Genomic DNA, 13,772 nt, shown 5'->3' with positions numbered 1-13,772 from the left:
TTTTTAGACTCGACGAGTACTTGGGTCTGACTAATGCCGCCACCGACGGCAACGCCTCGAACCATCTTATCGCGAGCTCGACACATTTAAACAAGATTTCGACCCGAATTCTCACCACTTCGGACTTAATATAAACTCCGTCAGGCTTAACAAGAACACACCACTCGAGGATGAACTGGTTGCGCCCCTTGGAACGGGGTATTACTTCAACGTCTGGATCGAGTACAGAGGAAACGAGAATTCTGCTATAACCACATATGTTCCAACATGGATATCAAAAATTGTCTGATAAACATAAAAAAACCACACGCATTAACAACTTTAAATTTGTGACTCAGGCGGCGTTGCGCTAAGCATTTTTTGGGCTTTCCTTGTTTTGTTCTCTTTTTTTTTTTTGTCATTCATTAATTCTAAGTATTTTTTGGGCTTTCCTTGTTTTGTCCTTACTCAAATCTTTTTTGCATTTGTTCGTTTTGCGCTTCACTTAATTTTTTGGTTCGAACCAGAAGAGTAAAAACCTATGATTTTTACCCAAATATTTTCTGAAATATTCAAGATAAAGTTCAAAAAGCCCAAAAAACTAAATTTATCTTGGATATTTCAAAAAATATTTGGGTAAAAATCATAATTTTTTACTTTTTTGATTCGTCTAAATCCGGATATATACATGTGACTAAAACATTTTATTTGCCTTCTCCTTTTATTACACTTAATTCCTGCCCCTGTCTCTTCTTTTCTGCCTTCCCCTCCTACAAACATATTAGAAACTCAAAGAGACTGCGGCTTCATTTCCATTAACTAAACGTCGTAGCACTTGACCTTTTTATTTTGTCCTTATTCCAAAGAATTTCGAGTCTGCCTTTTTATTTTTCTTGGATAATTCCAAAAAATATGATGTTAGTAGATAATTATTGACATCTAGTGAAGATGAGTTTATTTACAAATAATCTTGTCGATGACATTGACACGTATGAAATGAGTCATTCAAATCATAACATTTTTAGTCTAGTATATAGTATACAATGTTTAAAATTATATTTTGACCAAAGTATAGTTAAAATAGAGAGGCTGATAGAATGTGTAGCTGCCTAAAATGGACAAATCATTTTGAATAGCTATTTTAACCCAAACTATATAGAGATTGGTGCACTTGCTCTCACATGTTTTTGTTAGCAATTTACTACTTCATCTGTCCCAAATTGTTGGTCATTTTATACAATTTTGGACCTCTCAAAAATTGCTATATTTTTAACTACAGCTTTTTTAAAATATAACGTTCCTTGATAGCTGTTGATATGATTGAGTGATTAAATAAAAAAACAAACTGAAGCATTTGAATAAATTACTGTTAAAATAGAGAGGTTGATATAGTTGCATCTCTTAAAAAATAGACAGCTAAATTTTTTGCAAACCTAGGCCTCTAAAAACATGCATTTTTTTGGGTTAAAAAATTTAATTTATTTTTTTCACAAATCGAAAGATATATATCAATAAGTTCTTTCAAGTTGTGAAAAAAATTTAAATTTTTTAATAGAAAAAAATACATCTTTTTAAAGGCCTAGGCTTGCAGACCGGACATTTATTTAGGTACGGAGGGAATATTATTTTTCTTTTCTTTCCGCAAGTTCCAGGCTGAATTATTATAATAAAATTTTCTTTTGTTCATCAAAATATAAACAAGTAGTCAAGGTTTACCTTGCTTAACAAGCAAACAAAGAAGCTGCTACGCCTCCCAAACCCGATACCGCGAACTTGACATCGTATTTGTGTTGGAAAGCAGAAGTGGCACAATTTCATGCACTAAACAAACTCTTATTTATTGATTTACAACAAAGCACAAATACATAGCTTATGGGGGAGAACCCCCGTTTGGGGAGCAGAACCCCCGTTTGGGGTTGCTCCCATGCCCTCACTCTCTCTGTTTCTTTTCCCCTCACTCACAAACTCACTACTATACACTACTGGGGAAACCCCCTATATGTAGGGTCCGTTCCTCTCTTCTCTCTCTCTTGCTACTCTTTTTCTTTGGCTCTACCCTTAGCAAAACATCCAATTTATAGGCCAAATAGAGTACTATTCTAAACCCATGCTTAGAGGCTTATCCTCCCAGCATTTAATTCCACGCATGTCTTGGCTGTCAAAGTCAATCTTTGGCAACACTTATTGAATTCAAGCCAATCTTTTTCTAACTTCTTTGGCCAGCCACCAAGCCTCCGTACTAATAGTACCAAACACATGTTTTTCATTCTCAATCAAGCTTACTTTTCAACATCCCCTAAGCTTGATTCCCTTGTTCAGTTCGTCTGTCTCATCGTCTTGACACCTTGTCTCACTAGACTACCGTCAGTTATGTCCGAAATACATTTAGTGATAAAAGCACAATTTATAAATTTCGTTATGAAAGGTACCCATTTGACGATGAAATATATTTTTCGTCGTTGAAAGCGTTAAAATGGTGACGAAATTATTTTTTATCACCAAAGTTAAGCATTTGGTTACGAAAAAAAATTTCATTACTAAATTGGTCTCATTTGGCAACGAAATATATATTTTGTCACTAAATGATTATTTTTGGCGACAAAAAATAATTTTGTCACATTTTTTAAGCTTTCGGCGATGAAAAATGTATTTCGTTGCCAAATGGGTACCTTTTGTCACGCCTCGCCCCGCAAACGGCACCCAATGTGGGCCTGAGTCGGCGCGACCACGTGACATTCCACACAAAAGATCAAACTACACCTCACATTCTGTCAGAAATAAATACCCAGCGGAAGACTTATCACCTTAACATAACCAAAATGAGTCAACATATTGACCAACAAATTACAACCTCGATTATAACAAAGCAACAACATCTGCATTATAGTGCTTTAAAAAAATTTATATTTCATCACATTCACCGAAGACTTACTTACAACTTGAATAAATCAAATTCTTGATCAACCACCTACAACAAGTTCGACCATCCGCAACGTTTAAGGCTAATCTCAAATAGAACGCTAGCCATCGACCAAACATAATTAGAACCTATACAATTTAAAAGCTTTGACTATCCTTAACTACAACTCCTTACAAATTAAGTTCTGCACTAGCTAAAGCACTCCACAGCAACGTAACCAAAACCCCACTTGACGTTAGCAAAACACCACAACGCGACAACCGGTAGTGGACCCACTCTAAGTAACCTGCTACCTGGCAGATGAAAAAGGAAAACCAGAGTGTGTGAGATATAGAAATACTCAACATAATATCACAATACCCGAAGGAATATCAACATGAATACATATCACCAATGTAACTGAAATACAAGAATGTATACAACAGTTATAACCAACATATCCACCCAACTGAGTAATAATAATCAATGTACAACAATATGAACGTAATCACATCACATGCAGTGGAACGTCTGCCATATTCCATGAACCCAAGATAAGGTATCCCATATACCATACTCCCATCCACCGAAATTAGCCAACATAACATACGACATGATATCCTTCACACGTTAATTTTCGGCGGTTCAATCAACACCCATCAGTATGCATTTTCATCAAACACGCATATCACAACCAAATCTCGTGTCCCACACACCATGCTCCCAACCATCGTCCATTGAATGATATGGCTTACGACATGATGTGCCTCATACGCAAACATTCACAACATATCAAAAACTAAACAACAATAGTATGATATACATCCCTCATTACAACATCTCATTAAAAATAATCATATCGAAAGCTATTCACGAATAGCAAGATCTACATTTACCACCACAACAACATTATATGGAGAATAACCATATCAAACACACTCACCTTTGTATCGACCGAGGTATGCAAAACTTACGGTTTTGGCCCCTCCCAATTGACTGGCTTGATACTAACCACAAGTTAACCATATCAGTTTATTGAACGCTTAAATGTCAAAACTAACTCCTAACAATAATCTATAACACCAACAATAGATTAAAGATGCTTAACGCATACTAGCATGTCCATCTCAAAGGTTTAGAAGTGTCCCTAAACAAGTGTAACACTCAAATACCACATAACCCCTACATTTGGTTTGAAATCTACGACCAGCTTGTCGTATTCTGCCTATAACTTCTTATAGGTTTAAAACCAGATCATGAAACCACCACCATTAGAAAGTACACTTTCATTACATGAATTTACTTATAAAATTTGTTAAAAACGGAGTCCGAACGATAAAGTTATGCTCATCCAAAGTTACACAAAAATTTGTTCAAAATCACAGATTCTGCACGTCTATTAATTTCAAATCAAAAACTGATTTAACCTGTTACAAACTAAGCCACAACCCCTAAATATTCCGAAAGGTATACGAGTCTAATTTCAGAATCAACAACCCGTGCGCTAACTCGATACCCGAGCTAAAAGATATAACCATTTTCCCAAAATGTGTCAGAGTAGCAAATACAAAACACAGCAGGGACACACCAACTTGTAAAATCTGCCAAACTTAGAATATGCATCTAATAAACCCTAAATTTGGTACAAACCATTACCACACACCAACGTTCATGTCTGATTTTTTTCAAAATTTTCACAATAAAGAAACCTAGTCAAAATCACCTTCAAACTCAGAAATTCTGTGCAGCGAAGCATAATTTTCAGCCGAACAATCTGTGTTCGAAAATTCATTAAAAATTGAATACTCTATACTTTTCAGTAATTTCAACGCCAAAACATCACAAACTTATCAATTTTTTAGACTCATATGGATCCATAATCAGGAGGATCGTTTAACTATAAAAAATTTGATGAAAGACGTAGTTCTGTAAGTTATCTGCTCAAAAATAGGAATCCGACCACAGCTTGATTTACGATTTTTATCTTTTTCCACACTTTTCAGAAAATTTAACACGATACAATAGACACACTAATGTACCTTCAATAAAAATACCAGAAATTTAAAAGCTTTCTAGATACCTTGAATAATTTCGTAAAGAACAGACCAGAGTCTCCGGCCTCCTTTTCTTTCTCTTCTGTCGCCTCTCTCTCTCTCTCTCTCTCTCTCTCTCTCTCTACGTAGAAACAAGATACGTATGGAGAAAGATAAATATCCCCAGGATATTTTGCTATATACTACAACAAAGTTGGTCTATGGCGACGAAAATTAGCGACGAAATTTATTTTCGTCGTCAAAGGGGCGCTATTGGCTACGAAAAAAAATTTCATCGTCGAAGGCTTAGTTTTTGGCGACGAAAATAATTTCATCGTTAAATGCAAATTTTTGGCAACAAAATTCCAAATTCCTCGTCATAGGGTAGCTTTTTAGCGAGGAATTCAAAATTCGTCGTCATAGGGGAGCTATTTAGCAAGGAAAAAAATTTCGTCGACAATGGTTGGCTTTTAGCGACGAAATTTTAGAATTAGTCGGCGTTGACCGAATTTTTTGGCTGATTATTTTTTAATTTTTTTAATATTATTTAGCATAAAAAATAAATAGAAGTATACATATTAAATAAAATATACATATATAGTTTAGTTTAAAATTTAATCATAAAAAGGTAATTTATATTATACATAGTTTAGTTTAAATTTTTTTGATAGTTATCCATTGGCGATGGCGGCAGCGTGGTGGGGTGGCCTGGGTGGAGTTGTTGGAATGGTGGTGGTGGTGTAGTGGTGATGTGGTGGTTGCGGTGATTGTTGATGTGGTGGTGATTGTGGTGGAATGGTGATTGTGGTGGTGGTGGTGGAGTGGTGATTGTGGTGGTGGTGGTAGTGGTATAGTGGTGGTGGTGGCGCGGTGGTGGTAGTGGTGGCGTGGTGGTGATAGTGGTTTTGGAAAAAAAGCAAACAAATTAGAAATAGTATATATAATAAATATTAGTCTTTAAATAATAGATGTTCTGTTGGTGTAGTGGTAAGGGCTTGGGTATTGTAGGCGCGAGGTCACGTGTTCGAAACCCATTTGGAGCAAATACAGCGTGCATAAGGGTGGAAATTTTTTTTCGCTGCAAACATGATCGCCGATGAATAATTTCCTCGCCAAAAAAAACCAACGCCGACAAAACTTTTTCGTTGCCCAAAATAGAAATAGACGACGAAAAAATTCCTTGCCAAAACCAAAAAAGGCCGACGAAAAAAAAAATTTCGTCGTCAGGGGTCTTTCTCGACCAACATAAAACGACGAACGGGGACGACGAAATTTTTCGTTGGCAATCAATTTGGCGACGAAAATCGTGTAATTGCCGACAAAATTTTTTCCTCGTCTTTGACCTTTTTTGTAGTAGTGATATATAAGGGCACAAGGGAATTTATCATATACAAGCGGAACAATGTCCTAACTTATACTCTAATCACAAATCACACACAGGACTCTCGCAAGTTCTATTGTTTACGATTTAAACCCCTTAAACACATAATTCAATTAAAAGTTATTGAAATACCGAAATATATGGGGCGGGTATTACACCTTTGGTGACGAAAATATTTTTTTTGTGGCTAAACAGGTATAATTTGTGACAAAATTATTTTATCACGGAAATTGTCAAAACAATGACAAATTTATTTTTTCGTCGCCAAATATACTCATTTAATGACGAAATTAAATTTCGCCGCCACTTTTTCGTCACCAATTTTCATTTTCCTTGTAGTGGTGAATCTTCTTATAAGAGGTTAGGATAACGAGATAAGCTTGATAAGTGAGATTATGACCCCAAAACTAACAAGAACACCAATCCTAAGGGGTTAGCTAGGTGGTGAAAGCCTGAAACTTAAGAGTTTCCTCCTTTATATATAAGGTCGTTTGAAATTTGTCAGGTGTTATCAATTTTTTTGGGGCAAATTTACAAAAAGAAAAACTCTTTGGGCCAGTCCATGCGAAGTAATTGCTCGGCTTTAATTGGCCGGGCTCCCTAAAAGTGGGAGGTGGGATTGAGACCCCAATATTAGTCGAGGTGCACGTATATTGGTCTGGACACCTAAGTTAAAAATAATAATAAAATAACAAGAACACCTACATGGACCAATCCATAAACTTTTTTTTTTTGCTACGCAAAAAGAATTTATATATTAATCTTTATAAAAGATTAAAAGAATTAAGGATATACCAGCAAGAAGCCACCCGAGACCTAAGAGAACGCAAGACGCCAACCGCACACAAAAAAAAAGACCACAAAGACCAGTCCATAAACTGATAAGAAAACCCCAACCGAACCAATTTAAGAACTGATAAGAACCCCCAGCTGAACCAATTCACAGAGTTGAAGAATTACTACTATGTTCTGGCCCAGTATTTATGTTTTTCTTTTTTTTTTGCAATACTTGGTGTTCCGAGCTAGTACTAATACCGCGCTAGTATTTATGTCGCAATGAGATCGTCTTTTGATTTTAAAGAAACCTTTGGATAATCTGAGAAGAACATCAGAAAGTCAAATACCATATATGAACACACTGACATGCACACACGCAGTTTGCATTTGGCTAGGTCTGAAATAAATCAGAAAGACTACTGGTACAGCAGTACGTGCACAGACAACGCGTATAATATGCTTTTTGGCCTGTCTCGGGTTCAAGAAAGATAATCGGAGCCGCTTATTTTGTTCAATATATTTTGCATAAGGTTTCTGTAAAAACTCAGCTTCATTCGACGTCGATAAAGGCGTTTCTGAAACGTCCAATATCGCTTCAGAAGTTAGGCTAAATTCTGAAGTGATTTTGGACGTTTTGTAAATGCCTTTATCGATGTCAAATAGAGCTGATTTTTTATAGGGACCTTAAACAAAATATATTGAACAAAATAAGCGATTTTGATTATCTATTTTGGATCCAAGACGGGTCAAAAAGCGCACTGTACGCACTGTTTGTGCGCATACTGCTATACCAGTAGCAGGTTTATAACCTATTTTTAGCAATGATCCTCAAAGTGTTAGCAAATTGTCAATTTGATCCTCAATTTACAAATAGTGTTTATTGTATCCCCAATGCTTACAATGCCCCTTTTAAATTGAGCTTCTCAGGTGTAGGTTTTCGCTCTTACCATTTCGTATATTTAGGCTGTGCAAGGATGCACTGCCGAGATGAAATTTAGATCGTTAGATTGTTGAAATTGAGTAGTTTTGTGGACCACCCTTTTGGAAATTCAGTAGCTCGAAGGTCCTATTCAATGATTTGTGGACCACGCTTTTGAAAATTCACTAAATGGAATTCATGAAGAATAGAATATCAATCACAGAAGAAACAAACTATATTAGAACATTGAATCAGAACTTATTTCTTAATGAAAATTTGTTGTCAAATTAAATCAATCAATACCTGGAAATATATACTATATACACCGTAAATGTTCTCCACTGGTTTCCCAAAAATAACCAATTTAGATCATCAAAGTAAATTTAGAAATAACCCACAAATGCATTCAACAGGACCAAGGTAAAGGAGGATCCTCCTCCAAGTTAGATACGTATATTTTATTTATTTATTTATTTCCAAAATGGTAGGAGTTGTATTACATCAAAAAACAACTGAATATATTGAAGTTGGATATCGTCTTAAGGGGAGTAAATAATCAAACAAGAGGCCTAGCTACCCAAGATCATCTACTAGAGACTCGTAACTAAGTTTTACCAGTTAATCGGTCATGACCGATTTCCTACATAATTTGCCCGGTTTTCTTTTCTTTTTTTGATAAATATTGCCGTGTTTTCTTGTTATTCATGTTTTCAGTTTGACAGTGGGGACGGCATGCTTTGATATTTGGGGTCAGCCGACCCCATGACAAAATTATTTTCCGCCGTAGATATACTGTAACTTTCAAAATTAAAGTTCGAAATTTGGACTTGTATTTTAGTCCAAAACTAAGAAGGTTCGAAGCAATAGAGATGGTGAGAGGACCATTAAACTGTTCAAACCCTTCCTTTTCCCTTTCCCTCTCCTCTGAGTATATATTCACTGGTCCCAAAACACAGCCATATGATATTTCGGATTATTTTAGAATTACATATTTATGAGAAATTCACACATTTTATCGTGAACTCTACTAGAATGTGCAGTGTTGAAGTGCCCCAAATTGAAGCACGTATCCTATGGCCGTTCTCTGAGAGGAGTGAATAATATTAGACTTTCAAAAATGTTAAGATACATAACTCTCGGTACATGAAAATGTTTAGAAAAAAAAAAAAAAACGGTCTAAATTCGCAATTAATTTCCTGAATCGAGATGTGAGAGTTATGTATTATACCACTCCTCTTAGACCTCTCCCGTTTGCACCAAAGTCCCATAAAATCCCCCTCTCTCAAATCTCCGTTCCCACTTCCACATTACCCAAAAACCCAGCCGTCGAAATGGAACTGCCGGCAAATCCAATCCCAGCCGTCGTGCTCCTCCTCTCTTTACTTGCGGCGGCAGCCCCTCCAGTCTCCGCCATTCTTAAAACCTGCACTATTACGTACGATGACTTCATCAACTCCAACGCAAACACCGAGAAATTGTACTCAGCCAGCAAGGATTCGACGCTAGCCAGCGGCGCCCTCCATGTCACGCTGGAGTCCGATTACAGCCCACCCACCAACCAATCCGGTCGAATTTTATACGACAAGTCTTTCAAGCTATGGGAAGGCCGAAACGACACTTACTCCGACCGAGTGGCTTCGTTTAACACCTCGTTCCTCGTGATCCTCAGCCAAAAGATCGGTTTCCCTGCCCCTGGTGAAGGCCTGACGTTCGTGGTGGCGCCGGACCTCAATCTCCCGCCTAATAGCTTCGGCAGGTACTTGGGTCTGACCAATTTCACCACCGACGGCAACGTTTCGAACCAGATTATCGCAATTGAGCTCGACACGTTTAAAGAAGATTTCGACCCAGACTCGAACCACGTCGGACTTAATATAAACTCCGTCATATCTAAAGCCACCACCTCGTTGACCCCGCTCGAGTTTGAACTGGTTCCGCCCTATGGAACGCACAATTTCTTCAATGTATGGGTCCAGTACGACGGTATCAAAAAGGTAATTAATCGAGGGAACTTCATTTCTATAATTGCTATATAAGCACAGAAGTTCGGAAACAGATATTTAGAACAGTTATATGTGTATATATGTATATATATATATATATATATATATATATATATATATATATATATATATAGTCATTTTCAAATAAAGTGGTCCTTATTTTAGTTAAAATAAGGATCTCTCCATTTCTCCCATTTTTCGTTTGAATTTTGATGATCCAAGCCGCTCAATGTGTTCAGAACGTGATTTTATAGGTATCGGCAAGGAATCGGCAAAAAAAAAGACCGGGAAGGTCTTCATCCGAGTAGTTTTAACTTGAACTGTTTGATAAAAAATAAACAAAAACTGCACGGATGAAGCCCTTCCCGATCTTTTTTTTTTGTTGATTTTCCGCGCGTATCCTTAAAATCACATTTTGAACACATTGAGCGGCTCAGATCATCGAAATTCGATCGGAAAAGAGAGTCCCGCATTTTATTATAATGCGGGATCGGATCCCTCACCGGAACCTAACTGTATATATATATATATACGGGGCGGTTCAGGGGACACTTAAAAACACCCTTAAAAAAACACTTCATAGTTTTCGATCGAATTTTGATGATCCGAGCCGCTCAATGTGATCAGAGCGTGATTTTAAGGGTAGCCGCGAGAAATGAGTAAAAAAAAAAGACCGGAAAGGGTTTCATCCGAACAATTTTTTATTGAACTTTATTGAACGGTCCAATAAAAAACTGCTCAAATCAAGCCCTTTCCGGTTAATTTTTTTGCTAGTTTCTTGCCGGCACCCTTAAAATCACGTTCTGAACACATTGAGCAGCTCGGATCATCAAAATTTGATCGAAAACTATGAGATTAAGATTTGGAGTGTTTTTTTAAGGGTTTTTTTAAGTGTCCCCAGAACAGCCTCGATATATATATATATATATATATATATATATATATATATATATATTGGTACATCGGAAGTTGAATTCATGTGAGCTTCACACAATGTATATATAAACCACACGCATACTATTGTCGATCGAGTCCGTTGCTAGAGAGAGAAACCAAGAGAGAGAAAGGATATCTCTTTTGCGATTTGGGTCGGGGGCTGCCGCCCTCTCCCTTCCCCCTCCTCCTCTTTCCCTCCTCTCCGCCGGTGTAACTTTTCACTGGTTTGAGAGCAAGAGGTGCTAAGTTCGTGGTGACCAAGCTTCGGGTTCTCCGATCTCTGCCCGGCGACCTGTGGGTTGGAATCGTCATGTCTCCACCTTGTCTTCACAAATCTGGCAACAAGTGGCTGCCAGCAAGGTAATAACGGTGTGTTGGGGTTAGGGTTTGATGGGTTAGGGGTTTTTTTCCTTGTTTTCTTTCTTTTCTTTTTCCTTCTAACGATTAGTTTGGCTTTACCGGTTGGATCCTCCAGCCCGGATCTATATCAGTCTGGTTTCCCCGAACTCGATGGGTGTTGGTGGTGGGAGAATAAGTCTCCATGGATTGGCTCATGGCGTGGGTTTGGTGCGTAGTAGTATGTTTGATTTCTCGAAGGTGGTACACAGTAGCCATGGTTGTGTCATCCCTCGGTTCATCGGCGGGTGCTGGTATCACAACTGTGAAGTCGTCTAGATTTCATATGAGCTTTCTTGGGTTTGAGCTGTAGGTCCGTTTTGGGATTCTCTACTATTTGAACTTAGATTGATTCTTATCTGGCTATTTCGTCGGTCTTGCTTCTGCAAGGAGTGCCTGTATTGAAATCTTTGTAGTTTTGGTTCATTCTTGTATCTTTTGAAGGAATCTATTTTGCCTTCAGACTTTGTTATGAAATAAATTAAATGTGTTCAAGAAAAAAAAACAACTAGAAACAAAAATGCTACGCTGCACAAACAACACATACAACTCGCTTTTGGGCCCGTCTCGGATTCAACAAAGATAATCGGAGCCGCTCATTTTGTTCCAAATATTTTGTTTAGGGTTCACACATAAAAAATCAACTCCATCTAATATCGTTAAGGGCGTTTAACGTGCATATTTGCTAGCCTAAATTCTAAAGCAAATTTGGACGTTTCGTAAACACCCTTAACGATATCGAATGGAGCTAATTTTCTACGAGAATCCTAAACAAAATATTTTGAACAAAATGAGCAGCTTTGATAATCTTTGTTTGACTCGAGATAGGCCAAAAAGCATGTTGTACATGCTGTTTGTGCAGCAATTGTTGTACTAGTAGCAGCTCTCAACTAGAAATTTGTTAGTGACTCTCAATCCGGATGGAGGATATATGTGTCTAAAACATTTTCTTCGCCTTCTCCTTTTACTATCCTTCTTCCTTCCCCGGCCGTCTCTTCCTCTCCCTCTTTTTTCCCCTTCCCGTTCTGGTTTTTTTTCTTCTAATCATTCTATAACCACAAATACTTATGCAATTATTTACACAAACCCACTCATATTCACATTGGGGCTCACACGTATTACACCTTCACTGTGTGGAACCCACCAAAAATTCTGAATATGCATAAAATGTTTGTGTAAGTGTGTGTGGTTATATAATAATTGTTTTTCTTTTTCCTTGACCTCCCCTTCTCCTCTTGAAGAATCGAGAGGCTAAAGAATAAAGTTGAGATTTGCAAGTAGCAACAATAAACTTATCGAACAAATTTTTATTTTTAGCTTTATCAAATTGTTTTACTCATGAATAAACTTTTCGACATACCCTACGAAATTATCAGTCCAGATCATGCCTTTGCAGGCTCATTATATATATAGCATGTTTTACTCATGAAAATTATCTTCATTGCACATTCGTACGTATCTAAAATAATCTTTTTTAAAGAAAAATATGATGTTGTTTACAAATTAAAATGATCTTGTCGATGACTGTACACCAGTATTGAAGTGAGTGATATGGATCAAACATCTAATTATTATTGGTCTAGCTAGTATGCAATACTATATTCGTAAAATAGTACTCCCCCGTCCCAAATTATTGATCTTTTTTGGACAGTCGTATCACTCAAACAATTGTTTATATTTCACAATTTATAATGTTTTCTATGATTTTGAAATTTTTGTTTAACAAAAATAATTGAGACCGATCTAACAAACACGATTGTATTGAATATAAAAATTATTGTAAATAAAAAATATAGGCAATTTTTTTTAGAGGTCTCGAATAGTGAAAGATGAGCAATATATTGGAACATAGGAAATATATCATTTAAATTATTTTCTGATACTTTTTTTTGGGTAATTTAAATTATTTTCTAATACTTGATTGAGTGAATAAAGAAAAACAAAACAAAAGTATTTGGAATAAAAGTATAGTTAAAACAGAGAGGGTTTATAGGGTGTGTATCTAGCATAGACGAATGACTCGAATACTGCCTGGTGCACTTGTTCTCGCACATTTTTTGTTAACATGCAATTTACTATTGTTTTCCAAGGAGGAGAAATTTTTCGGTGCCGAGCGGGCACCACGTGTTGCCTAAGCAATGCATTCTGGCCGTTCATTTCGAAATTAAACAGCTCGGATTTAGAGAGAGAAAAATAAGAAAGAGATGAGAGTGGTGGGATGAGAGGAAAAAATTTGCTTCAATCTAGGCCATCTAACATACTTTTGGACGGCCTAATAGGCTGCTCGGGCACCTAGGCACCCAAAAATTTCTCTCCAAGGAAACCCTAGCTTTATCATACTAAAATTTTCTTTTGACCAACAAAACCTAAACAGTTCATCGCGGTTTACATGGCTAAGCAAGCAAACCCAACGGATCCAACACCTCCCAGACCCGATACCGCGATACTT

The 13,772-nt window shown here is 37.0% G+C and overlaps 1 protein-coding gene across 1 annotated transcript in view; it reads left to right on the top strand.

The window, feature by feature from the left end:
• The first annotated feature begins 9,168 nt into the window (after positions 1–9,168).
• The window catches only part of LOC131303557 (probable L-type lectin-domain containing receptor kinase S.5), a 6,405-nt gene continuing 1,801 nt past the window's right edge, over positions 9,169–13,772 (top strand). Inside the window, exons 1-2 of the mRNA XM_058330485.1 lie at positions 9,169–9,982; positions 13,698–13,772. The exon at positions 13,698–13,772 is cut by the window's right edge and continues 520 nt beyond it. Coding sequence (XP_058186468.1) covers positions 9,206–9,982; positions 13,698–13,772 — 852 coding nt within the window. The 5' untranslated portion in view covers positions 9,169–9,205. The remainder of the gene's footprint in view (positions 9,983–13,697) is intronic.

This window comes from Rhododendron vialii, chromosome 10a (genome assembly GCF_030253575.1).
Source record: "Rhododendron vialii isolate Sample 1 chromosome 10a, ASM3025357v1".
NCBI classification, from domain to species: Eukaryota; Viridiplantae; Streptophyta; class Magnoliopsida; order Ericales; family Ericaceae; genus Rhododendron; species Rhododendron vialii.
The sequence above is the reverse complement of the archived record's forward strand: the minus strand, read 5'-3'. Positions and strand labels throughout refer to the sequence as shown.